The sequence below is a fragment of the Mercenaria mercenaria genome, chromosome 6 (assembly GCF_021730395.1).
Source record: "Mercenaria mercenaria strain notata chromosome 6, MADL_Memer_1, whole genome shotgun sequence".
Lineage (NCBI taxonomy): Eukaryota > Metazoa > Mollusca > Bivalvia > Venerida > Veneridae > Mercenaria > Mercenaria mercenaria.
The window spans coordinates 48,219,262-48,246,386 of NC_069366.1; the positions used below are offsets into that span (position 1 = coordinate 48,219,262).

At 36.3% G+C, this 27,125-nt stretch overlaps 1 protein-coding gene across 4 annotated transcripts in view; it reads left to right on the forward strand.

Moving 5' to 3' along the window:
- LOC123548973 (FAST kinase domain-containing protein 1, mitochondrial-like) overlaps positions 1–27,125 on the forward strand; it is a 64,244-nt gene that overhangs the window by 10,057 nt on the left and 27,062 nt on the right. For 2 of the 4 annotated variants that reach the window (XM_045336689.2, XM_053545794.1), the window contains exons 2-3: positions 13,311–16,199; positions 20,940–21,074. In XM_045336689.2, the coding sequence (XP_045192624.2) occupies positions 13,358–16,199; positions 20,940–21,074 (2,977 nt within the window). In that variant the 5' untranslated portion in view covers positions 13,311–13,357. The remainder of the gene's footprint in view (positions 1–13,310; positions 16,200–20,939; positions 21,075–27,125) is intronic. The other 2 variants (XM_053545795.1, XM_045336690.2) reach the window with 2 other exon arrangements.

Here is a 27,125-nt window from a genome sequence, read left to right on the forward strand (position 1 = left end):
TGAATGTTCATCTTGATGATATCTAGGTCAAGTTCGAAAGATGTGCGGTCAAAAACTAGGTCAGTAGGTCAGATAATAAAAAAACCTTGTGACCTCTCTAGAGACCATACTTTTCATGGGATCTATATGAAAGTTGGTCTGAATGTTCATCTTGATGATATCTAGGTCAGTTTTGAAACTGGGTCACGTGCGGTCAAAAACTAGGCCAGTAGGTATAAAAATAGAAAAACCTTGTGACCTCTCTAGAGGCCATATTTTTGAAAATTAGTGAGAATGTTCACCTTGATGATATCAAGTTCAAAACAGGGTCACGTACCTTCGAAAACTAGGACAATAGGTCAAATAATAGAAAAACCTTGTGACCTCTCTAGAGACCATATTTTTCAATGGATCTTCATGAAAATTGGTCAGAATTTTTATCTTGATAATATCTAGGTCAAGTTCAAAACTGGGTCACATGAGCTCAAAAACTAGGTCACTATGTCAAATAATAGAAAAAACGAAGTCATACTCAAAACTGGGTCATGTCGGAAGAGGTGAGCGATTCAGGACCATCATGGTCCTCTTGTTCATGGGATCTTTATGAAAGTTGGTCAGAATGTTCATCTTGATGATATCTAGGTCAAGTTCGAAACTGGGTCACATGCCTTCAAAAACTAGGTCAGTAGGTCTAAAAATAGAAAAACCTTGTGACCTCTCTAGAGGCCATATATTTCACAAGATCTTCATGAAAATTAGTCAGAACGTTCTCCTTGATGATATCTAGGTCAGGTTAGAAACTGTGTCACATGCCGTCAAAAACTAGGTCAGTAGGTCAAATAATAGAAAAACCTTGTGACCTCTCTAAAGGCCATATTTTTCATGGGATCTGTATGAAAGTTGGTCTGAATGTTCACCTTGATGATATCTAGGTCAAGTTCGAAACTGGGTCAGGTGCGGTCAAAAACTAGGTCAGTAGGTCTAAAAATAGAAAAACCTTGTGACCTCTCTAGAGGCCATATATTTCATGAGATCTTTATGAAAATTGGTCAGAATGTTCACCTTGATGATATCTAAATCATGTTCAAACTGGGTCACGTGCCGTCAAAAACTAGGTCAGTAGTTCAAATAATAGAAAAACCTTTTGACCTCTCTAGAGGCCATATTTTTCATGGGATCTGTATGAAAGTTGGTCTGAATGTTCATCTTGATGATATCCTGGTCAAGTTTGAAAGTGGGTCACTTGCCTTCAGAAACTAGGTCAGTAGGTCAAATAATAGAAAACCTTTGTGACCTCTCTAAAGGCCATATTTTTTATGGGATCTGTATGAAAGTTGGTCTGAATGTTCATCTTGATGATATCTAGGTCAAGTTGGAAACAGGATCATGTGCCGTCAAAAACTAGATCAGTAGGTCTAAAAATAGAAAAACCTTGTGACCTTTCTAGAGGCCATACTTGAGAATGGATCTCCATAAAAATTGGTCAGAATAATAGAAAAACCTTGTGACCTCTCTATAGACCATATTTTTTAATGGATCTTCATGAAAATTGGTCAGAATTTTTATCTTGATAATATCTAGGTCAAGTTCAAAACTGGGTCACAAGAGCTCAAAAACTAGGTCACTATGTCAAATAATAGAAAAAACGACGTCATACTCAAAACTGGGTTATGTGGGAAGAGGTGAGCGATTCAGGACCATCATGGTCCTTTTGTTTTTAGCATATTACTAGAAACAAATATTTTTTTTAGGCCAAATCCATAAATGAGCGAAAAAGTTATTAAAGTAAAAAAATTCCGATCCCATACACAAACAGTGGGAAAACTTTGTTTTTGCCCACCACCAGATAAACAGATGTTAATGCGGGACGTCATGGCAATCTCTCCTATTTTATTATTTGTTATTTCATAGTTGTAATCCCTCTAAGCCTTACCTGTATCTGCATTTTACTGACGTTAAAAAATAAAAAAAAAGTCATTAAATACTGGTCAAACTTACTTGCTCCTATAAATTAAACATTAATATTCATGAAGAAACTTCAAATGGGTTGAATATAATCCATAATTTTAAAAAAGAGACTTAAATCTTCAGAAATATGTATAAACAGATGCAAGGAGATTCCTACCCTGACACGGGTTTCAATACACAGGGGACTGCCGATGACACTAAATTGCAGAAACAAAACACAAAATATTACATTAAAAAATGTCAGCCAGGCAATTTTATGCTTTAATGTCAACATAAATTCATTATCAGAGATGTAATCATTACAAATACGTTATACATGTACCAGAAAATGTTCCCATTGGATTTCATTGGGGATTACCTAACAGAAATATGCAGAATAAGTTTGGACGTGACGGGACAGTGACAGTCAAAATTACATCACTGTTTTAACATATGTGACGTCAAAGACTTGAAATGCAACATAATTACGCGCCACATGTTGCCGTTAACGACGATATAAATTTTAATCCTGTGAGATGTATATCGGGTAAGTTACATGAATTTAAAAGGAAGCCTCTTTTTTTGTAGGAGGAAAACTGAGCGTGCGCCGACTAGCACTGACTGCCGTCCATTTTTAAAAAAAAAATCAAATAATATGACAAATATTTCATTTTAAACTGTGTAGTCCAGTCGAGTATACATTGAAATAACATCAGTTAAAATTATTTGATGGGTCTCTTATTTTCAAAATTTGTAAAAAAAAAAAGTGACATTTGACATTTGATTTTAACCACACTTAAAGCCAACTTAAGTCACAATAAGATCTCGGTTCCATTGGAAAACCGGCTAGATTCCATCATGGGTTCTAGAGTTACTTTCCCTGAAAGGGGAAAAATTTTCTATTTTGGCCCTTTTAGCCATAAAGAGGTTTCATTTATGCGTTGATTTGATACAAACTTGCACAGAATGTCTCTAGGCCAAGTTCGAAACTGGGTCATGCGGAGTCAAAAACTAGGTCACCAGGTCAAATCAAAGGAAAAGCTTGTTAACACCCCAGAGGCCTCATTTATGATCCTATCTTCATGAACCTTGGTAAGAATGTTTATCTTGATGATTTCTATGCCAAGTTCAAAACTGGGTCATATGTGGTCAAAAACTAGGTCATCACTCAAATCAAAGGTAAAGCTTGTTAACACTCTTGAGGCCACATTTATGACCCTATAGTCATTAAACTTGGTCAGAATGTTTATCTTGATGATTCCTAGGCCAAGTTCAAAAATGGGTCATGTGGGGTCAAAAACTAGGTCACCACTCAAATCAAAGGAAAAGCTTGTTAACACCCTAGGGGCCACAATCATGACCCTATCTTCATGAAACGTGGTCAGAATGTTTATCTTGATGATTTCTATGCCAGGTTCAAAACTGGGTCATATGGGGTCAAGAACTAGGTCACCCAGTCAAAACTTGTTATGTTTGTTAACACTCTTGAGGCTACATTTATGACCCTATCTTCATGAAACTTGGTGAGAATGTTTATCTTGATGAATCCTAGGTAGAGTTTGAAACTGGGTCAAGTGGGGTCAAAAACTAGGTCACCACTCAGATCAAAGGAAAAGCTTGTTAACACTGTAGAGGCCACATTTATGACCCTATCTTCATGAAACATGGTCAGAATGTCTATCTTGATGGTCCCAAGGCCAGGTTTAACAGGTGAGCGATATAGTATCATCATGACCCTCTTATTTAACTTTGCGCATGCTTTTGCAGTCTTTTGTTGGTATATTTTCACTTCTTTCGCTCACTGGTAAAAGGTGACCTTGTTGCCCCTTCCAAAGTTTATATTTACAGTGTCTGTAGTCTCCATAACAACAGACCTTATTTTTTAAGTCACATGCTAACTTCTCACTGATTTTTTCAGGATTTCTTGAATCAGTAACCTTTAGTTGATGTAGTTTTTCATCTCTACTTTTAATGCTTTTGTGTAATTTACAAAGACATGTATCCCTGGCATCTGTTTTCTTTATGACAATCCATAACATTCTAAACTTTTCTAAAATATGTTTCAGTTTACCTCATAGTGTGTGCCTGCCATTATTCCATCATTAAACAGTCCTCGAGTGGTTCCACAGAATTCAACATGATCAGTTATGTTGTTACTATTAAGACAAAGCACTTGTTCTTTTCAGTTATGCCAGATTAAGGCATGTTAAGGTAAAGACATTTCAGCTTTTGTATGATAATTGTTCCTGTTTATGTTGCAGTTTTTTAGTTCTGGTTGCAACTGTATACAAGTGAAATGCTTACGACAGACGGTTATCTTATCAAAGATATTATTCAACTTACTGTTTGTATTATATATATATATATATATAATTATAATTTGCATTCGGCAGGACTGCTATTTGGACATTTACCATCACATAGGCTTTATTACGTGATGTTCAAATAAGTGATTGACATCAGCAAGTAGTGTAACTGCATACATACATTATTTCTAAGATAACAAGGATATTTTTAGCCCACCATCATCAGATGGTGGGCTATTCAAATCACTCTGCGTTCGTGGTCCGTCATCCTTCCGTCCGTCCGTCCTTCCGTTAACAATTTCTCGTTATCGCATCTCCTCAGAAACTACCAGGGGGATTTTGACCAAACTTTGTCAGAATGATGTATCGGTACCCTAGTTGTGTCCCTCTGAAAATCAGACTGGTTCAACAATTTTTGAATGAGTTATGGCCCTTTGTTTATTTCTATAATTTACATAGATTTATATAGGGAAAAACTTTGAAAATCTTCTTGTCCAAAACCACAGAGCCTAGGGCTTTGATATTTGGTATGAAGCATCATCTAGTGGTCCTCTACCAAGAAGATTCAAATTATCCCCCCTTGGGTCTAATATGGCCCCGTCCTGGGGGTCACATGGTTTATATAGACTTATATAGGGAAAAACTTTGAAAAGCCTCTTGTTCAAAACCACAGGGCCTAGGGCTTTGATATTTTGTATGTGACATAATCTTGTGGTCTTCTACTAAGATTGTTCAAATTATCCCCCTAGGGTTAAATATGGCCCCGCCCTGGGGGTCACATGGTTTACATAGACTTACATAGGGAAAAACTATGAAAATCTTCTGGTCCAAACCACAAAGACTAGGGCTTTGGCATTTGTAATGTAGCATTGACCTAGTGACCTACTTTCACATTTTTGAAGGTACAGGCTTCAATTTTGGACCACATGCATAGTTTTGTGTACCGAAACAAACCTTGACCTTTACATGGACCTAGTGACCTACTTTCACATTTTTGAAGGTACTGGCTTCAAATTTGGACCATATGCATAGTTCTGTGTTCCGAAATTAAATTCGACCTTGATTTTGACCTAGTGACCTACTTTTACATTTCTCGAGCTACAGCCTTCAAATTTGGACAACTTGCATAGCTTTGTGTACCGAAATGAACTTTGACCTTAAGATTGACCTAGTGACCTACTTTCACATTTCTGTAGCTACAGGCTTCAAATTTAGACCACATGCGTAGGATTGTGTACCGAAACAAACTTTGACCTTGACATTGACCTAGTGACCTACGTTCACATTTTTGAAGGTACAGGCTTTAAATTTGGACCACATGCATAGATTTGTGTTCTGAAGTGTAATTTGACCTTGATTTTGGCCTAGTGACCAACTTTCACATTTCTCAAGCTACAGCCTTCAGATTTGGACCACTTGCATAGTTTTGTGTACCGAAATAAACTTTGACCTTAAGATTGACCTAGTAACCTACTTTCAGATTTCTCAAACTACAGCCTTCAAACTTGATGCACATGCATAGTTTTGTGTACAAAGAACTTTGTCCTTGAAATTGATCTAGTGACCTACTTTCACATTTCTCAAGCTACAGCTTTCGAATTTGGACCACATGCCCAGTGTTGTGTACGGAAATGAAATTTGACCTTGAGCTAGTCATTAAGTCTTGAGATTAGGAACACTCAAAAATGGCACATTGGTGGGTGCCAAGATCACTCTGTGATCTCTTGTTGTAAAATGTAAGGATTAAGGTGTTAATCAGATTTTGTTCAACGAATTAATTTGTTCAAAACTTAACCAGCTGCTTGTGTTCACCAAGTTCTTAATACACGTCAGATTTTCACTGTTGAGAATTGAAAATCATATCCTGGTTGCTCAACTAAGCATTATTTTAGCATAAGTATATTAAATAGAAAAACATATTTTGCCTAAAGAATGATATGAATATAAGCACATTTGTATTAAAAGTTGTCAAAGATTTGTATATTTACAAGTATATATTATGCCAAAATTAATTAGAATTGCAAGTTTATAGAATTATTGTTACCTCCCTTTGTCTTACTTGATAAAGCAACCATGATAGATTGAAAAATGATGAATTCCATAGCATGTTCAATAAATTTACTGTCACGTAACATTGAAGACAAATTTAATATAATAATCAGGTTTTCTTTCAATGATTAAAATAAAATCATCTCTGGTATTACATTTATTCAGTTTCTTGGCTCTGGTAAAAAAATACTGTTACAGTGTTGTGAAGATTACATCTGTTACTTCTTGTACAACTAAAATGTCAAGTAATAAAACATTTATTGCTTCTTCTACAACTAAATATCAAATTGTTACTTCGTAACAAAACATCTGTTACTTCTTGTACAACTAAATGTCAAGTAACAAAACATCTGTTACATCTTGTACAGTATTCCCATTCACGTAAAAATCCGCGTAATTCACGCATAAAAAGTCACTTGCACGCAAGTTTTAAAATTCCACGGGTACAATGCACGCGTAAAAAATCTGACAGAAAATACATTGTTCGTCAATAAAGAGCCGAAATTCAAGTAATCAGACATTATTTTTTATAATCCGTACACGCAAATTACCGCAATACACACTGTTGACAATTTGCTACATGTCAAGACGATGATAGAATAATTTAAGCTCCACCTACTCCAGGTACTTGTGAGATTTTCGCGAGAACTGTGACAGCGAATCAAATAATTTGTAAAACTAGACGTGATAGTATTCAGCCAATTAACGACGTAGTTGCATCTTTGACACTTTCTGGTAATTGTCAACATGTGCGAGTGCAAAAACAACGATTTTGGACGTTTTTTCAACAAGTTGTTGAATAATTAAGTGGTCAGCTGGCGTCCACTACACAATTATTTGGTCTCCATTGTAAAAGAAAGACTCGTAAGCTGCTTGTTTATTAATATTTACAAAATGACCGGTTGCGGACTGACTTTCATCGGGCAATTTTTCATTTTTATTCGAGTCCCATACTGTTCATGCTAAATAAGTATTACCCGCCGAGTTTTTATTTATAACATTTTTTTTTGTTGCTATAATGTTGGCAGCAAGATATAGCAGCAAAAAAATGTTATAAAAACTTGGTGGGTGGTACTTATCAGCATCTGCTTGAATTTTTGAAATCGTTTTTTTTTTTCAGAACTATGGAATAAAGAAAAACTCTTTGCATGGAAAATGATTATCTAAGAAAATGAATGGTCACATCAATAGTTTTTATCCATATTGAAACAAGAAAATTATAGCCATCTTTTCAGATTGCTTCACAAGCTTGCTGGGTGTGTGTGGTGGGGGGGGGGGGGGTATACTGAGTTAGAAATGATGTTCATAAATTTCTATTTTTCAACTAGAAGTCTCTCCATTTTTCTATAAGGAGAAGTGACTTTTAGCTGTATCCCTATGGTGCATGTGTAAAACAAAGCACTGTCATTAACACAGGCTGAATAAAAGTGTCACTTCCCATATACTTCTTTATAATTGTGTTTCAGTTGGAACATTTTTTCAATTTGTATGGTTTGTACCCAACTTTTTTATCATGTACCCACATTTTTAGCTCACCTGAGCACGAAGTGCTCAAAGGTGAGCTTTAGTGATCACCCTGTGTCCGGCGTCCGTCGTCGTCCGTCCGTCCGTCGTCAACAATTTGACTGTTAACACTCTAGAAGTCACATTTTTGGCCCAATCTTAATGAAACTTGGTCAGAATGTTACCCTTTATAAAATCTTGGACGAGTTCGATATTGGGTCATCTGGGGTCAAAAACTAGGTCACCAGGTCAAATCAAAGGAAAAGCTTTTTAACACTCTAGAGGTCACAATTTTGACCCAATCTTAATGAAACTTGGTCAGAATGTTACCCTCCATAAAGTCTTGGACGAGTTCGATATTGGGTCATCTGGGGTCAAAAACTAGGTCACCAGGTCAAATCAAAGGAAAAGCTTGTTAACACTGTAGAGGTCACATTTTTGGCCCAATCTTAATGAAACTTAGTCAGAAGGGTTACCCTTAATAAATTCTTGGATGAGTTCGATATTGGGTCACCTGGGGTCAAAAAACTAGGTCAACAGGTCAAATAAAAGGGAAAAGCTTGTTAACACTCTAGAGGTCACAATTTTGGCCCAATCTTAATGAAACTTAGTCAGAATGTTATCCTTAAAAAAGTCTTGGACGAGTTTGATATTGGGTCATCTGGGGTCAAAAACTAGGTCACCAGTCAAATTAAAGGAAAAGCTTGTTAACACTGTAGAGGCTGCATTTATGACTGTATCTTCATGAAACTTGGTCAGAATGTTAATATTGATGATCTTAAGGTCCAGTTTGAATCTGGGTCATGTAGAATTAAAAACTAGGTCACCTGGTCAAATCAAAGGAAAAGCTAGTTAACACTGTAGAGGCCACATTTATGACCATATCTTAATGAAACTTGGTCAGAATGTTTATCTTGATGCTCTTTAGGTCAAGTTTAAATCTGGGTCAGCTGGGGTCAAAAACTAGGGCACTAGGTTAAATCAAAGGAAAAGCTTGTTAACACTCTAGAGGCCACATTTATGACTATATCTTCATGAAACTGAGTCAGAATATTAAACTTGATGATCTTTAGGTCAAGTTCGAATCTGGGTCATGTTTGGTCAAGAATTAGGTCATGGGGGCAAATCAAAGGAAAAGCTTGTTAACACTCTAGAGACCACATTTTTGACTTTATCTTCATGAAACTTAGTCAGAATGTTAAACTTGATGATCTTTAGGTCAGGTTCGAATCTGGGTCATGTTGGGTCAAAAACTAGGTCACAGGGTCAAATCAAAAGAAAAGCTAGTTAACACTGTAGAGGCCACATTTATGAACATATCTTGATGAAACTTGGTCAGAATGTTAATCTTGATGATCTTTAGGTCAGTAGGTCAGGTGAGCGATACAGGGCCTTCATGGCCCTCTTGTCTAAAGTATGTGGGTACATGTACCCACTTTTCAAAAAGTCAGTGGGAATGCTGTTGTACAACTAAATGTCCAGTAACAAAACATCTGTTACTTCTTGAACAACTAAATGTCAAGTAACAAAACATCTGTTACTTCTTGAACAACTGAATATCAAATAACAAAACATCTGTTACTTCTTGTACAACTAAATGTCAAGTAACAAAACATCTGTTACTTCTTAAACAACTAAATGTCAAATAACAAAACATCTGTTACTTCTTGTACAACTAAATGTCAAGTAACAAAACATCTGTTACTTCTTGAACAACTAAATGTCAAATAACAAAACATCTGTTACTTCTTGTACAACTAAATATCAAGTAATAAAACATCTGTTACTGCTTGAACAACAAAATGTAAAGTAACAAAACATCTGTTACTTCTTGTACAACTAAATGTCAAGTCTGTTACTTCTTGTACAACTAAATGTCAAGTCTGTTACTTCCTGTACAACTAAATGTCAAGTAATAAAACATCTGTTACTGCTTGTACAACTAAATGTCAAGTAATAAAACATCTGTTACTTCTTGTACAACTAAATGTCAAGTCTGTTACTTCTTGTACAACTAAATGTCAAGTCTGTTACTTCCTGTACAACTAAATGTCAAGTAATAAAACATCTGTTACTTCTTGTACAACTAAATGTCAAGTAATAAAACATCTGTTACTTCTTGTGCAACTAAATGTCAAGTCTGTTACTTCTTGTACAACTAAATGTCAAGTCTGTTACTTCCTGTACAACTAAATGTCAAGTATTAAAACATTTATTACTGCTTGTACAACTAACTTTCAAGTAATGAAACATTTTTTACTGCTTGTACAACTAAATGTCAAGTAATAAAACATCTGTTACTTCCTGTACAACTAAATGTAAAGTAATAAAACATCTGTTACTTCCTGTAATAAAACATCTGTTACTTCTTGTACAACTAAATGTCAAGTAACAAAACATCTGTTACTTCTTGTGAAACTAAATGTCAAGTCTGTTACTTCTTGTACAACTAAATGTCAAGTCTGTTACTTCTTGTACAACTAAATGTCAAGTAATAAAACATCTGTTACTGCTTGTACAACTAAATGTCAAGTAATAAAACATCTGTTACTGCTTGTACAACTAAATGTCAAGTAATAAAACATCTGTTACTTCTTGTACAACTAAATGTCAAGTAACAAAACATCTGTTACTTCTTGTACAACTAAATGTCAAGAAATAAAACATCTGTTACTTCTTGTACAATTAAATGTCAAGTATGTTACTTCTTTTACAACTAAATGTCAAGTTGTTAATTCTTGTACAACTAAATGTCAAGTAATAAAACATCTGTTACTTCTTGAACAACTAAATGTCAAGAAACAAAACATCTGTTAATTCTTGTACAACTAAATGTCAAGTAACAAAACATCTGTTACTGCTTGAACAACTAAATGTCAAGAAATAAAACATCTGTTAATTCTTGTACAACTAAATGTCAAGTAACAAAACATCTGTTACATCTTGTACAACTAAATGTTTAGAAATAAAACATCTGTTACTTCTTGTACAATTAAATGTCAAGTATGTTACTTCTTTTACAACTAAATGTCACGCTGTTAATTCTTGTACAACTAAATGTCAAGTAACAAAACATCTGTTACATCTTGTACAACTAAATGTCAAGAAATAAAACATCTGTTACTTCTTGTACAATTAAATGTCAAGTCTGTTACTTCTTGTACAACTAAATGTCAAGTATGTTACTTCTTGTACAACTAAATGTCAAGTTGTTAATTCTTGTACAACTAAATGTCAAGTAATAAAACATCTGATATTTCTTGTACAACTAAATGTCAAGTCTGTTACTTCCTGTACAACTAAATGTCAAGTAATAACACATCTGATATTTCTTGTACAACTAAATGTCAAGCCTGTTACTTCCTGTACAACTAAATGTCAAGTAACAAAACATCTGTTACTGCTTGTACAACAAAATGTCAAGAAATAAAACATCTGTTACTTCTTGTACAATTAAATGTCAAGTAACAAAACATCTGTTACATCTTGTACATCTAAATGTCAAGTAATAGAACATCTGATATTTCTTGTACAACTAAATGTCAAGAAATAAAACATCTGTTACTTCTTGTACAATTAAATATCAAGTAATAAAACATCTGTTACTTCTTGTACATCTAAATGTCAAGTCTCTTACTTCTTGTACAACTAAATGTCAAGTAATAAAACATCTGTTACTGCTTGTACAACTAAATTTCAAGTAATAAAACATCTGTTACTTCTTGTACAACTAAATGTCAAGTAATAAAACATCTTTTACTTCTTGTACAACTAAATGTCAAGTATTAAAACATTTATTACTTCTTGTACAACTAAATGTCAAGTAATAAAACATCTTTTACTTCTTGTACAACTAAATGTCAAGTATTAAAACATTTATTACTTCTTGTACAACTAAATGTCAAGTAATAAAACATCTTTTACTTCTTGTACAACTAAATGTCAAGTAATAAAACATCTGTTGCTGCTTGTACAACTAAATGTCAAGTAATAAAACATCTGTTACTGCTTGTACAACTAATTTCAAGTAATAAAACATCTTTTACTTCTTGTACAACTAAATGTCAAGTATTAAAACATTTATTACTTCTTGTACAACTAAATGTCAAGTAATAAAACATCTTTTACTTCTTGTACAACTAAATGTCAAGTAATAAAACATCTGTTACTGCTTGTACAACTAAATGTCAAGTCATCTGTTACTTCTTGTACAACTAAATGTCAAGTAATAAAACATCTGTTACTTCTTGTACATCTAAATGTCAAGTCTGTTACTTCTTGTACAACTAAATGTCAAGTAATAAAACATCTGTTACTGCTTGTACAACTAAATTTCAAGTAATAAAACATCTTTTACTTCTTGTACAACTAAACGTGAAGTAATAAAACATCTTTTACTTCTTGTACAACTAAATGTCAAGTATTAAAACATTTATTACTTCTTGTACAACTAAATGTCAAGTAATAAAACATCTTTTACTTGTCTGTTACTTCTTGTACAACTAAATGTCAAGTAATAAAACATCTGTTACTGCTTGTACAACTAAATTTCAAGTAATAAAACATCTTTTACTTCTTGTACAACTAAGGATGAAGTAATAAAACATCTTTTTCTTCTTGTACAACTAAATGTCAAGTATTAAAACATTTATTACTTCTTGTACAACTAAATGTCAAGTAATAAAACATCTTTTACTTCTTGTACAACTAAATGTCAAGTAATAAAACATCTTTTACTGCTTGTACAACTAAATGTCAAGTATTAAAACATTTATTACTTCTTGTACAACTAAATGTCAAGTTGTTAATTCTTGTACAATTAAATGTAAAGTAACAAAACATCTGTTACTTCTTGTACAACTAAATGTCAAGTAATTATACATTTGTTACTTCTTGTACAACTAAATGGCAAGGAATCAAACATTTGTGTCAGCCTGCTTGTACAATTTAATGTCAGTTTTTGGAGTTTTGCAGAAATTAATAAGATAGTTTAAGAGTTACTTCATTGGTGTTTAAGGGACAGTTAAAACTAATGTTCCACAGTATTTGGGGATGACATTCCGAACCATCAGTCCTTGTCAACTGAACTTAAAGCATCTTCATCACAATGAGACAGCACTTTTGACCTTAATGTTGGGAAAATGGGGCAAGGGTCCCACTAGGGGAAAATTTTGACAGTATTTTCTGGACAAAGGTGAATATTATCGTGACAATTTTGTAATGGTGCAGAGGTAATGGAGATAAACCCCTTTTAAATGATAGAAAGTTTTACGTTATTACATATAGTCCTATCTTTTATAGTGTCAATATATAAAGTTAGAAAAGAACTGTTAAATGAAAATATGGTCATATGATGATTAATGTGTAAAATTATATTCACTAGCATCAAGAATTGTGTCGAATTTCTGCTCCTGAAAACCTGTATCAAGGGCCCTAATTATTCACCTAACATTAAAAAATTGTATACTGGATATTTGTCAAGAATATATTAGTTTAATTAATTGCCTTAGTTGATCATTTTTACAGATAAGAGCTTAACTGACTGCCTTATAAAATGTTGAGTCAGTTTCGGGATGCTATCAACATGGCAAGCATCAACCTTGTTTTCAAGAACTGTATCCAAACAGAGTGTCATTGCAGGGATTTCAGAATGGGTATTAACATGCAGGTGTTCAATCCAGATTTCAAACAGGCACTGTCATATGCGTAATGAAGGAAAGGTATCGGGATGGGAGTGGCCTTTACGCAGTAAAAATTATGGTCCTGGAAAGTATTTGCTGTTGGGTAGAGAAAAAAAATTAGAGAAGGGAAACTGGTCACACTGTTTTCAGCAGAATAGCAAGTATGTAGTGCAAAAGGACTTGCAGTGGAAAACTGAAGGTGAAGGTTGGGCGTCAGAATCACATCTTTCAGTTAAAAGTTTAGTTCGCAGTTCTGAAAATAGTGTCGGTAATGGAGTTGCAGCAGAGGTGAAGTACAAAAGCTATAGCAAAATGAGATCGTTTCTCAGACTTAGTCATCTAAGCCATAGTCATTTACGCCATGGAATATTTGCAGATCATAACGCCAGGCACATTCACACATTGCTTAACTTAAAGAATGGTAAAGGTTACAAAAATCCTGGTCATATAATTTTGAAAAGTCAGAATGTTGTAGATAGGAAAGTGGCAAAACGGTTTAAGACTTCACATCCATTCTTTAAAAAGTTAGCTGTATTTTTTTTTAAAGAAAAAGATCTTGAAGCAAAGGTGAAAAAGCTGAAAAAATTGGATGAAGAAAGATTAAAAAAAGAAGCTGAAGTTAACAGTTCTCTACTAGAAAGTGATGCAGAAAAGTTGCAGGAAAAAGAAAATGCAAAAAGAAAATCGACAGCAACGTTAAGTAATCTTATTTATGGCTGCTTATCATCTAAGCATCTCCTGGATTTAATTGTACCTTGGATTGAGAATAAGGCAGTCTCTATAGATGATACTGTAAAGTGCATTGAGCACCTGAACTCTTTACTTTATGGTGAAATCATGGAACAGTATCCAGATTTGCCTTATGGAAGTGTTGCTTTGATGTACTATAATTTAACGTTGCTGCGTGTTGAGGGAAAAGTTTTTCGTACGATACACAGTCACTTTACATTTCAGACATTAATTACATATCTCGAACAAAATGCAGAGTCTCTGTCCAAAAATAAATTTGGGTCTTGTTTTTCATGTTTAACGCATCTGGGTGTTTCACATTTAGATCCTGTTATGACAAAATTTTACATGCGGATAATGAATGGTGATGAAGAAGGTTATTCTATGATAGATATAGTCAATTTATATAATGCTGTAAAAAGCCACAATCATTCAGATTTGGTTATAGCAGCTTATGTATTACCAAAGTTAAGACAGTGTTTGAGGGTGATGGACGGCAACACTGTAGATGTAGACACTTTCCAGGCTTTAGTGTATTTAGCGGAAAAGCTACAATATGGTTTGAAGGGAGCAGATGAAGTGTCCCTTTACAGTTGTATCTACAAGGCAAGCTTAGAGACTGACTGTCTGGATGACTTGAACTGTGCTTGTGAACTTGCATTCCATTTGAGGATTTTTAATCACAAAGAACTCCCAAACCACAAAAAATATGTCATTCAGACATTGTCTGATTTGTGCCTCCAGAAACTTGAGGAAAGAACAGGGGAACTTTCTCCACTAAAAATAATGAAGTTAAAACCTTCACTTTTTAGAAGCAGTTACAGAACAAGAATGAATATGAGGTCTCGGGTTGAATATTTTCTAAAGAAAAGAATAAATGAACTGACCTTACCTGAATTGATCTGGCTTCTGGCAGTGCCAGGTCATGCAGCAGTGTCAAAACTAGAACCTGAAGTTATATCAGCAATACGTAGTAAGTTCAGAAGGTTAGACTTACCAAATTTGTTTCTAACTTTCTTATTTCTAGAGTATTCCCATCTCCAGGATCCAGTCATTAGCGAATTAATTGCTGGGAAAACCCTCGAACACTTAAGAGAAATTTTCCAGAATGAAAAAGTATTTCATATAGCTATACGTTTTTATAGCAGAAGCTGGAGTACTTTTGGGAAATATCTGAACAAAGAGTTTGAGCTGGCTTTTCAAAATGCCATGCTGGAAACATACTTGAACAGCTATTATGGCTTGATGGGAAGTTTTGCATCGTACGTTTTGATGATACTACCCAGGTTTCACTCACTACAGCTACCTGTTCTTCATATGTTGAACGAAATATCGAAACAAGACGTTGCCTTCCAGTATCTTCCTTCAGCAAATTTGTTTTTTCTGATTTTACATTCTGCTTCTTCGAAAAGCTTTCAGAATTCACAGAAAGATGACAACTTCCTGTATAATGAAAATCGGTCATTGTACGACACCGTTTCGTTTCGAATTTACTATATGTCTTTAGCAGAATTGTACAGAAGAAGGAATATGTTAGATCTGTTTTTATTAATAAAAAACTTTTCAATGGTCAACCATAAGATGGACTTTCTGATCAAATCTGTAGCATTGGAAAAAATTTCTAAATCACCTCTACAGAGTATGAGTGACTTCAGACTGGTTTGCAGAAGTAAATTTATTATGCACCTACTTGAAATAAACGAGGGACAAAAGAAAATGTTTCTGAATAATGTTGTAACATTTGCACTTGAACATAAAGAATTTTTTATGTTTAAAGATTGGAGAGAGACTGTGAATTTTCTAGATGGTTGTAAATACAGTGTGGGTGATGATGATAAGGATTTACAGGACTTATTGCAGACAGTTATTAATCATGAGTTTACAGTAGATGACAACTTCTGTAAATTTGTCAACCAATGCAGTTCCTTAGGTCTTGATGTGAGTAGAGCGCTAAAGGCCATTTTCAGTGTGGAGTATCTAACAACAGCGGATCAGCTCATTGCAGGTATTTTGATTTTGTCTTTATTGTTTATTCAGTACAGTTGAAAGCACGGAACACCTTTTGTAAATGGAGCATCTACACAAATAAAAATGTTTTTCGTAGTTTTCACAGGAATAGATCTAGCATATCATATTGTTCTTACATGTGAAACCTACACGTGTTGAACAGAGCTACTACATATGGTTACCGAATTTGCAATCTGCGCCACGGGAGATTAACGAATGACCATGTGTCAATTAACAACCACATTATCTATAATTATACAACCCCTAATTTGCCAAACTTAATGAAACTATGAAATATTCAATATGAAAAGTCAGCTCCAATTAAGAAGTGTCAAAACTGTCTTACCTAGTCTTGCGCAAATAGCTTTCATAATAGAAATCCATAGTAATCATTACATAAACCATTACATAAAAGGGGTCTCGCTAGGTCCAATTTTTTGGGAGACTTAGTCACTTGTCCCTCGAGCTGATTTAGGGAGAAGTGGGGAGACTTTAGGGAGAAGTGGGAAGACTTTATCAATATTTATTTTTACGTCAAGGCTATGAAGTGATTCGAAAGATGGCTATAATTTTCTTGTTTCTAGATAAAATTCATTGAAATGACCATTCATTTTCTTAGTTATATCATTTCCAATACAGTGATTATTGGTACATTACAAAATTCTGAAAGAGGCGCTTTGGAACTTCAAACTTCGCTCAAATCTAACCTCAAAGCGAAATGCAAGTCGCCTTTTTTTCTTTGATATCCGCACTCACTATTTACTGCTATCAGGGCTGTTGGCAATTTGCACGGTGTCAAAATGAGTGTTGAATAGTACACAAACACACGACGATAGCATAATTTAAGCTCCGAATACTTCAGGTACTTGCAAGATTTTCCCGAGAAGTGTGAAAGTGAATCAAATTATCCGATACACAAGAGTCGATTGTGTTCAGCCAATTAGCACCATGTGATCGCCCTATGTCCGTCGTCGTCCGTCCGTCGTCAGTCGTCCGTCGTCGTCAACAATTGGACTGTTAACACTCTAGAGGTCACAATTTTGGCCCAATCTAAATGAAACTTAGTCAGAATGTTACTCTCAATAAAATCTTGGATGAGTTCGATATTGGGTCATCTGGGGTCAAAAACTAGGTCACCAGGTCAAATCAAAGGAAAAGCTTGTTAACACTCTATAGAGGTCACAATTTTGGCCCAATCTTAATGAAACTTGGTCAGAATGTTACCCTCAATAAAATCTTGGATGAGTTTGATATCGGGTCATCTGGGGTCAAAAACTAGGTCACCAGGTCAAATCAAAGGAAAAGCTTGTTAACACTGTAGAGGCCACATTTAGGACTGTATCTTCATGCAACCTGGTCAGAATGTTAATCTTGATGATCTCAAGGTCCAGTTTGAACCTGGGTCATGTGGGATAAAAAAACTAGGTCACCAGGTCAAATCAAAGTAAAAGCAAGTTAACACTGTAGAGGCCACATTTATGACCATATCTTAATGAAACTTGGTCAGAATGTTAATCTTGATGATTTATAGGTCACTTTCAGATCTGGGTCAGGTGGGGTAAAAAACTATGTCACTAGGTCAAATCAAAGGAAAAGCTTGTTAACACTCTAGAGGCCACATTTATGACTGTATTTTCATGAATCTTGGTGAGAATGTTAATCTTGATGATCTTTAGGTCAAGATGGAATGTGGGTCATGTGGGGTCAAAAACTAGGTCACCGGTTCAAATCAAAGGAAAAGCTTGTTAACACTCTAGAGGCCACATTTATGACTGTATCTTCATGAAACTTAGTCAGAATGTTAATCTTGATGATCTATAGGTCCAGTTTGAATCTGGGTCATGTGGAGTCAAAAACTAGGTCACCGGGTCAAATCAAAGGAAAAGCTAGTTAACACTTTAGAGGCCACATTTATGACCATATCTTAATGAAACTTGGTCAAAATGTTAATCTTGATGAACTATAGGTCCAGTTTGAATCTGGGTCATGTGGAGTCAAAAACTAGGTCACTGGGTCAAATCAAAGGAAAAGCTAGTTAACACTTAGAGGCCACATTTATGACCATATCTTAATGAAACTTTGTCAGACTGTTTATCTTGATGATCTTTAGGTCAGTAGGTCAGGTGAGCAATACAGGGCCTTCATGGCCCTCTTGTTAGTATCTACTTTTACTTTGACATGCATGATTGTTGAAACAAACCATGGGTTAATATCAGAATGAAATAGTCGGTTTTGTTCTGACGCATACCTATGTTTATCGTTGATGGAGCCTCCGTAAACTACACGAAAGCTGCAGGTCAGTACTGCTGCATGTACACAACTGCAAATTAGATCAGACGGCTATGCTGTTTTTCTTTGCGACATTGAATACAATTTACATCCTGTCGTGGACATAATCTGTTCTTTGGGACTTAATTTCATGGTTGAGCTGAACCACAGACCCAACGAAAATTAATTCCCCACGAATAATAATGATTTCACAGTACCCCAGGTCCCTATCTCAAAGGGCAAGGTCTAACTTAGGGGTCAAAAGTCATTTTAGAGGTTGTTCAGGCTGTGACTTCGCCTTATATAGAGCAATCTTTTTTATTTGGCATAAATGTTTGCCATAATGAGACAGAGTGTTGTGTGCAACTCTGAATTCCTTTTGACAGCTGGCAGGCTTGACATGTTGCCTGTGGACATTTAGTTTTTGTTTTTGTCTTTGACAGCACATCTGCTTCGACTGTTCATATTTTTCAAGTTTATTTCAGCTTGATTGGTTAACTAACATTTACTCTAAGTCTCTTGTTTAAATGAGAACATTTTTATGCCCCCGAAGGGAGGCATATAGTTTTTGAACCGTCTGTCTGTCGGTCTGTCAGTCTGTCGGTCTGTCCGCATTTTTCGTGTCCGGTCCATATCTTTGTCATCGATGGATGGGTTTTCAAATAACTTGGCATGAATGTGTACCACAGTAAGACGACGTGTTGCACGCAAGACCCAGGTCCTTAGCTCAAGGGTCAAGGTCACACTTAGACATTAAAGGTTATTGCATTGATGGGCGTGTCCGGTCCATATCTTTGTCATCGATGGATGGATTTTCAAATAACTTTGCATGAATGTGTACCACAGTAAGACGACGTGTCGCGCGCAAGACCCAGGTCCGTACCTCAAAGGTCAAGGTCACACTTAGACATTAAGGGATAGTGCATTGATGGGTGTGTCCAGTCCATATCTTTGTCATCGATGGATGGATTTTCAAATAACTTGGCATGAATGTGTACCACAGTAAGATGACGTGTCGCGTGCAAGACCCAGGTCCGTATCTCAAAGGTCAAGGTCACACTTAGACATTAAGGGATAGTGCATTGATGGGCGTGTCCGGTCCATATCTTTGTCATCGATGGATGGATTTTCAAATAACTTGGCATGAATGTGTACCACAGTAAGACGAAGTGTCATGCGCAAGACCCAGGTCCGTAGCTCAAAGGTCAAGGTCACACTTAGATGTTAAAGGTCTTTTTTCATGATAGTGCATTGATGGGCGTGTCCGGTCCATATCTTTGTCATTCATGCATGGATTTTAAAATAACTACGCATAAATGTGTGACACAGTAAGACGACGTGTCGCGCGCAAGACCCAGCTCCGTAGGTCAAAGGTCCTAAACTCGAACATCGGCCATAACTATTCATTTAAAGTGCCATCGGGGGCATGTGTCATCCTATGGAGACAGCTCTTGTTTGTTATAAAAATATAACAAAATAAAGACACGCAATATAATAGGGTTGTTAAAAACAGTACCCTTTTTAGCTCGAATATTCATAGAACAGTAGAGCTATTGGACTCGCTCTTGCATCCGCGTCCAGATTTGGTTAAGGTTTTGTATGTAAGCTGGTATCTTAGTAACCACTTGTGGGAATGGATTGAAACTTCACACACTTATTCACTGTGATAAACTGATTTACATTGCACAGGTTCCATAACTCTATTTTGCCTTTTTACAAAATTATGCCCCTTTTTCGACTTAGCAGTATTTGGTTAGGGTATTGTATGTAAGCTGGTATCTCAGTAGTCACTATTTGGAATGGATTGAAACTTCACAATCTTATTCACTGTGATAAACTGACTTACATTGCATAGGTTCCATAACTTTATATTGCTTTTTTACAAAATTATGCCCCTTTTTCGACTTAGAAATTTTTGGTTAAGGTTTTGTATGTAAGCTGGTATCTTAGTATCCACTAATGGGAATGGATTGAAACTTCACACACTTGTTCACTGTCATGATCTCACATGCACTGTGAAGGTCCCATAACTCTACTTTGCATTTTTACAAAATTATGCCCCATTTTCGACTTAGCAGTTTTTGGTTAAGTTTTTATATGTAAGCTGGTATCTCAGTATCCACTAATGTGAAAGGATTGAAACTTCACACACTTGTTCAGTCATGATATGACATGCAGTGCAAAGGTTCAATAACTCAACTTTGCATTTTACAAAATTATGCCCCTTTTTGCAACTTTTGTATTCATTCAATTGACAAGGCTGTTGAATAGTCGAGCGTTGCTGTCCTCCGACAGCTCTTGTTTTAGCTCAAATGGATTTTGTCAGATCTGGATTCCACAAGGAGCTTGAGTCAAGTGTAATACAGTCTGGTAAAATCTACAAGTCATTGTAAATTGTAACAAAATAACTCTGACTATTCCACAGTTCTTCTGTTTCACAAATTGATGAAATATTTTTGTATATTATTAGACAAGGTTCTGAAAGAGGATTATATGAAGAAAGCTTTATGTCTGTTAAATCAGAGAGTGTGTATAAGCTATCCAGCTTTGAATGTACCTTGGTTTCAAGAAAGAGATGATGTATTGAGGACTTATTCTAATCAAAGTAAGTAGAATACAGGGCGAAATCTGTTTAAAAGGACAAAATGAGGACTTTTGGAAACCAAATTGCCACATCTTTGAATTGAAGTTCTGATTTATGCTATTATAACATTTTTTCATATTGTGAAATCACTTGAGGCACTAATTTTCATGGATTTATAGGTTGCACCAAGTCATAAATTAAATCTCAACAAACATAATTCGTGGGTATGAAATGTTGCCTGCGGCGCAGGCATTGAGCAGGATGTTTACAAATATAACAGGACCGCTGCTTAGATCATGGTTAGCATCGGTTTACGGATCGAGGGTCTTGAGATCGATCAGCAGGGTATGTTCTCGTATATTTGATAAACATTGTTGTTGAATCATTTTTCCTCACCTGTTCAGTGTGGAAAGTTGGCAGTTACTTGCGAGAACAGTCTGTACTGTACAGAACAGAATGGTGTATTTACTGCCGACGTTAATGACTGAAATCTGTTGAAAAATGGCGTTAAACCCAAAACAAACAAACAAACAAATATAACAGGCACGGTGAGTAGAATTGAATGATTTTGGTTATTTTCTTTTTACAGTAAAAACTTTTGAGAAATCGGGAAATGCAGCAGGATGTAGTTGTATATGTAATATTGTTATTTTGCTCGTTTTTCATCAGGTACAGTAACGTGAAAATTACAGAAGCAGTGAATATTTCGAGTCATTTTACCTCATGCTAAAAGGAATGGTGTATTTCTGTCGTATATTATATTAAGACATGATATCTGACCGACTGAGATATAATACATGTCCAGGAAAAGGCATATCCCCTTGTTCTGCCGACTTTTTATTTAAGTGCCGTAGGCATCTCGATGGTGTCGCAGGCATCGTGAGGGGCGCAGTCATCTTGAATACTACTACATGTAGTCTTCATTTCAGTGGGGCACATTTTGTGCAGCAGGCAATTTTAAAAATGTGATAATTATGAAATTTATCTCTCAAAAGTTGAATTTGTATCATTTGAAATAGCCCTTCGTCTGTTCATCCACAATTACTTGTGAACACTATAGAGACCACATTTTGCGACTGATTTTAATTATGTCTCCCCCCACTGGCGAAGACATTGCTTTTGCCCTGTCCATCCATCTGTCTTTCTGTACGTCACACTTCATTTCTGATCAATAACTGGAGAACCATTTGACCTAGAACCTTCAGACTTCATAAGATGGCAGGGCTTATTGAGTAGATGACCCCTATTGTTTTTGGGGTCACTACATCAAAGGTCAAGGTCACAGGGGCCTGAACATGGAAAACCATTTCCGATCAATAACTTGAGAATCACTTGACCTAGAATGATGAAACTTCATAGGATGATTGGTCATGCAGAGTGGATGACCCCTATTGAATTTGGGGTCACTGTTCAAGGTCAAGATCACAGGAGCCTGAACATGGAAAACCATTTCCGATCAATAACTTGAGAACCACTTGTCCCAGAATGTTGAAACTTCTTAGGATGATTGGACATGCAGAATAGATGACGGCTAGTGATTTTAGGGTCACTCCATTACAGGTCAAGGTCACAGGGACTTGAACATGGAAACCGTTTCCGGCAGTCAGTAACTTGAAAACCACCTGACCCAGAATGTTGAAACTTCATAAGATGATTGGTCATGCAGAGGAGATTACCCCTATCAATTTTAGGGTCAATTTATTAAAGGTCAAGGTCACAGGGACCTGAACATGGAAAACCATTTCTGGTCAGTAACTTGAGAACTGTTGAAACTTCATAGGATGATTGGACATGCAGACTAGATGACCCCTATTGACTTTGGGGTCACTTCATCAAAGGTCCACCTGACCTAGAATGTTGAAACTTCATAAGATAATTGGTCATGCAGAGGAGATGACCTCTATCAATTTTAGGGTCACTTTGTTAAAGGTCAAGGTCACAAGGACCTGAACCTGGAAAACCATTTCCGATCAATAACTTGAGAACCACTTGACCCAGAATGTTGAAAATTTTTAGGATGATTGCACATGCAGAGCGGATTACCCCTATTGATTTTGGGTCACTCTGTTAAAGGTCAAGGTCACAGTGGACTGAACTTGGAAATTCATTTCCAGTCAATAACTTGAGAACCATTTGACCTAGAACCTTCACACTTCAAAGGTTGGCAGGGCTTATGGAGTAGATGGCCCCTATTGTTTTCGGGGTCATTCCATCAAAGGTCAAGGTCACAGGGGCCTGAACATGGAAAACCATTTTCAATCAATAACTTGAGAACCATTTCACCCAGAATGTTGAAATTTTATAGGATGATTAGACATGCAGAGTAGATGACCCCTATTGATTTTGGGGTCACTCTATTAAAAGTCAAGGTCACAGCAGACAGAACATTGAAATCCATTTCCGGTCAATAACTTTATAACCATTTAACCTAGAAACTTCAAACTTCATAGGGTGAAAGGACTTACAAAGCAGATGACCCCTAATGTTTTTGGGGGTCACTCCATCAAAGGTCAAGGTCACAGGGGGCTGAACATAGAAAACTCTTTCCAACCAATATCTTGAGAACCACTTGACCCATAATGTTGAAACATAAGGATGATTGAACATGCAGAGTAGATGACCCCTACTGATTTTGGGGTCACTTGATCAAAGGTCAAAGCCACAGGGGCCTGAACATGGAAATAACTTGAGAACTGCTTGGCCCAAAAGGTTGAAACTAAGTGGGATGATTGGACATGCCAAGTAGATGATCCCTTTTGCAGCCAACCATCAGTGTCTCTTTGACTTTTGCTCCTGTCCGCTATTGACTTCTTGCCTATAAGACTTTGCAGTGGGGGAGACATGCGCTTTTCTGCAAAAGCATCTTCTAGTTAAACTTGTACACAATTTGTATTGGCATAATATTTCGGTTCCTTTCGAAAATTGGCCAGATCCCATCATGGGTTCCAGAGTTATGGCCCCTTAAAGGGCCAAAATTTGCTGTATTGGCTTGTGAACTCGATAGAGACCACATTTTGCTATCAACTTCAATCAAACTTGTATACACTTGTGCTGGCATAATCATAATTTGCTATTTTGGCTTGTGAACATGATAGAGACCACATTTTGCAGTAGATTTTAATCAAACTTGCACACAACTTTTATTGGCATAATAACTCGGTTCCTTTCGAAAACTTGCCAGATCCCATCATGGATTCCAGAGTTATGGCTACTTAAAGGGCCAGTCAGTATAATGTGACTGGGTGGGGTATCTTGCCACGTGTCTATGGCGTGATATTCCAGTGAGGCAGCACTATAAAGTTGGGCATTGTGCTCACTGCTACAAGTAGACACCGTCGTTTATATAACTGAAAAATTGTTGAAAAAGACGTTAAACCCGAACACACACAGGTCTATATTAAAGGGCCTATAAAAAATTTTGGCTTTTGCAGCCATATAGAGACTTCCTTTATGGTTTGATTTGATACAAACTTGTAAAATATCTTCGACAACAATATATCTTTGATTCCATGATGAATCCGTCAGATCTGGTCATAGGTTCTAGAGTTACAGCCCTGATTGATTCCTGAAAGAGCCAAAATTTGTTAATTTTTACCTTGTGAACATGATATAAGTGACATTTTACATTCCATTTTAACCAAACTTACACACAAATTAAGTCACAATAAGATCTCGGTTCCTTTAGAAAATTGGCTAGATTCCATCATGAGTTCTAGATTTACTGCCCCTGAATAGAGCAATTTTTTTTGTTTTGGGCTTTTCAGCTATACAGAGGTTTCATTTATGCTGTGATTTGATACAAACTTGAACAGAATGTTTATCTGGATGATCTCAAGGTCAAGTTCGAAACTGGGTCATGTTGGGTCAAAAAATAGGTCAGCATGTCAAATCAAAGGAAAAGTTTGTTAACACCCTAGAGGTCACATATTTGACCCTATCTTCATGAAACTTGGTGAGAATGTTTATCTTGATGATTCCTAGGCCAGGTTGGAAATCTTGGTCATGTTGGGTCAAAAACTAGGTCACCCTGTAAAATCAAAGGAAAAGCTTTTAACACACTCGATGTGCATTTGAACCTCACACAGGGCGTTGAATTTTTCATGTGAGGAAGCCATCCAGCTGGCTTACAGAAGGTTGATGGTTCTACGCAGGTGCCCGCTTGTGATGACATATTGCATGGAGGGGCACCTGGGGTCTTCCTCCACCATCAAAGCTGGAAAGTTGCCAGATGACCTATAATTGTGTCGGTGCAACATTAAACCCAACAAAATAAATATATCTTTGTTAGTCCCCTACTGGTTGAAAACCAGTTTCGGGGACTATAGGAATGCGCTTTTCCGTCCGTCCGTCATTCTGTCATTCCGAGCTCACATTTGCATACTTAGGTGGCAATAGGAACAATAGGTAACTGTACTTTTTCTTTGATGTCATTCATTCCGTAAGGCTTTTATATGGCTATTTTTCTCTTACGTGGCTAAAAGAACAATAGAGAGAACAAAAGAGTAGCCACATAAGTATCCATATGTAGGAACATCCATCCGTCTTTCCGTCCGTCCGCAATTTCGAGTCCGGTCCATAACTCTGTCATCCATGAAGGGATTTTGATATTACTTGGCACAAATGTTCCCCATGATGAGACGACGTGTCATGTGCAAAACCCGGACCCCTAGCTTAAAGGTCAAGGTCACAATTGGAGGTCAAAGGTCAACAGGGTCTTTTTCCTGTCCGGTCCATAACTCTGCCATCCATGAAGGGATTTTAATATTACTTGGCACAAATGTACCTCATAATAAGACGATATGTCATGCACAACTTTCAGACCCCTAGCTCAAAGGTCAAGGTCACACTTGGCAGTCAAATGTTAACATGGCATGAACAGGGTCTGTTTCTTGTCCGGTCCATAACTCTGCCATCCATGAAGATATTTTAATATAACTTGGCACAAATGTTCCCCATGATGAGATGACGTGTCTTGCGCAAAGCCTGTACCCCTAGCTCAAAGGTCAAGGTCACAATTGGAGGTCAAAGGTCAATAGGGCTTTTTTCCTATCCGGTCCAGAACTCTGTCATCCATCAAGGTATTTTAATATTACTTGGCATAAATATTCCCCATGATAATTGATGTGTCATGCGCAACACCCAGAACCCTAGCTTAAAGGTCAAGGTCACACTTGGAGATCAAAGGTCAATGGGACATTTTTCCTGTCTGGTGTATAACTTTGTCATGCAAAACAGGATTTGAATATTACTTGGCACAAATGTTCACTGCTATGAGAGGAAGTGTCATGTGCAAGAACCTGGTCCCTATGTCGAAGGTCAAGGTCACACATAGAGGCAAGAGGTCAGATACAAGAATGACTTTGTCTAGAACACTTCTTCTTCAAGCATGGAGGGATTTTGATATGACTTGGCATAAATGTTCACTACCATGAGATGGATTGTTGTACGCAAGAACCAGTCCCTAGGTCTAAGGTCAAGGTCATACTTAAAGGTCAAATGCCAAATTTAAGAATGACTTTGTCTGGAGCATTTCTTCTTTATGCATGGAGGGATTTTGATGTGACTTGGCACAAATGCTCACAACCATGCGGCAGTCTTGTTTTTAGAATTATGTCCCATTGTTATTCCTATAAATAGCTTATATTGTAACTTATTTATTACAGGCCGTAGGGAAAAATTGAGACCAGTTTTCTGTGGTACAACATGAGTGTTACATCCAATTTTTAGGTGTATTTTGAGCTATCTCTGCCTGGTAAAGAGTTTTGTATGGACTTATGTAGAATTTTTTTTTTTTTTTTTTTTTTTTTTTTTTACTATCAATAACTTATATGATATCTTTTTGATAATCGGGCAAAAAAACAAAAAAGCTATATGAAGGGGTGGTATAGTACGTCATCAACAGGTACGCGCAACACTTCCCGATGCGGCTTTTTATGTCAAAACACCTCGATTCGGTGAGTAAACTGGCGATTATTTCATTGGTAACCAATAGATTTGGAAATGACATATAGTCTAAAGGTAAAACGATGCACTTCCCGGCTCACTGCCCGTGTGGCATCGTGTTTGACTTAA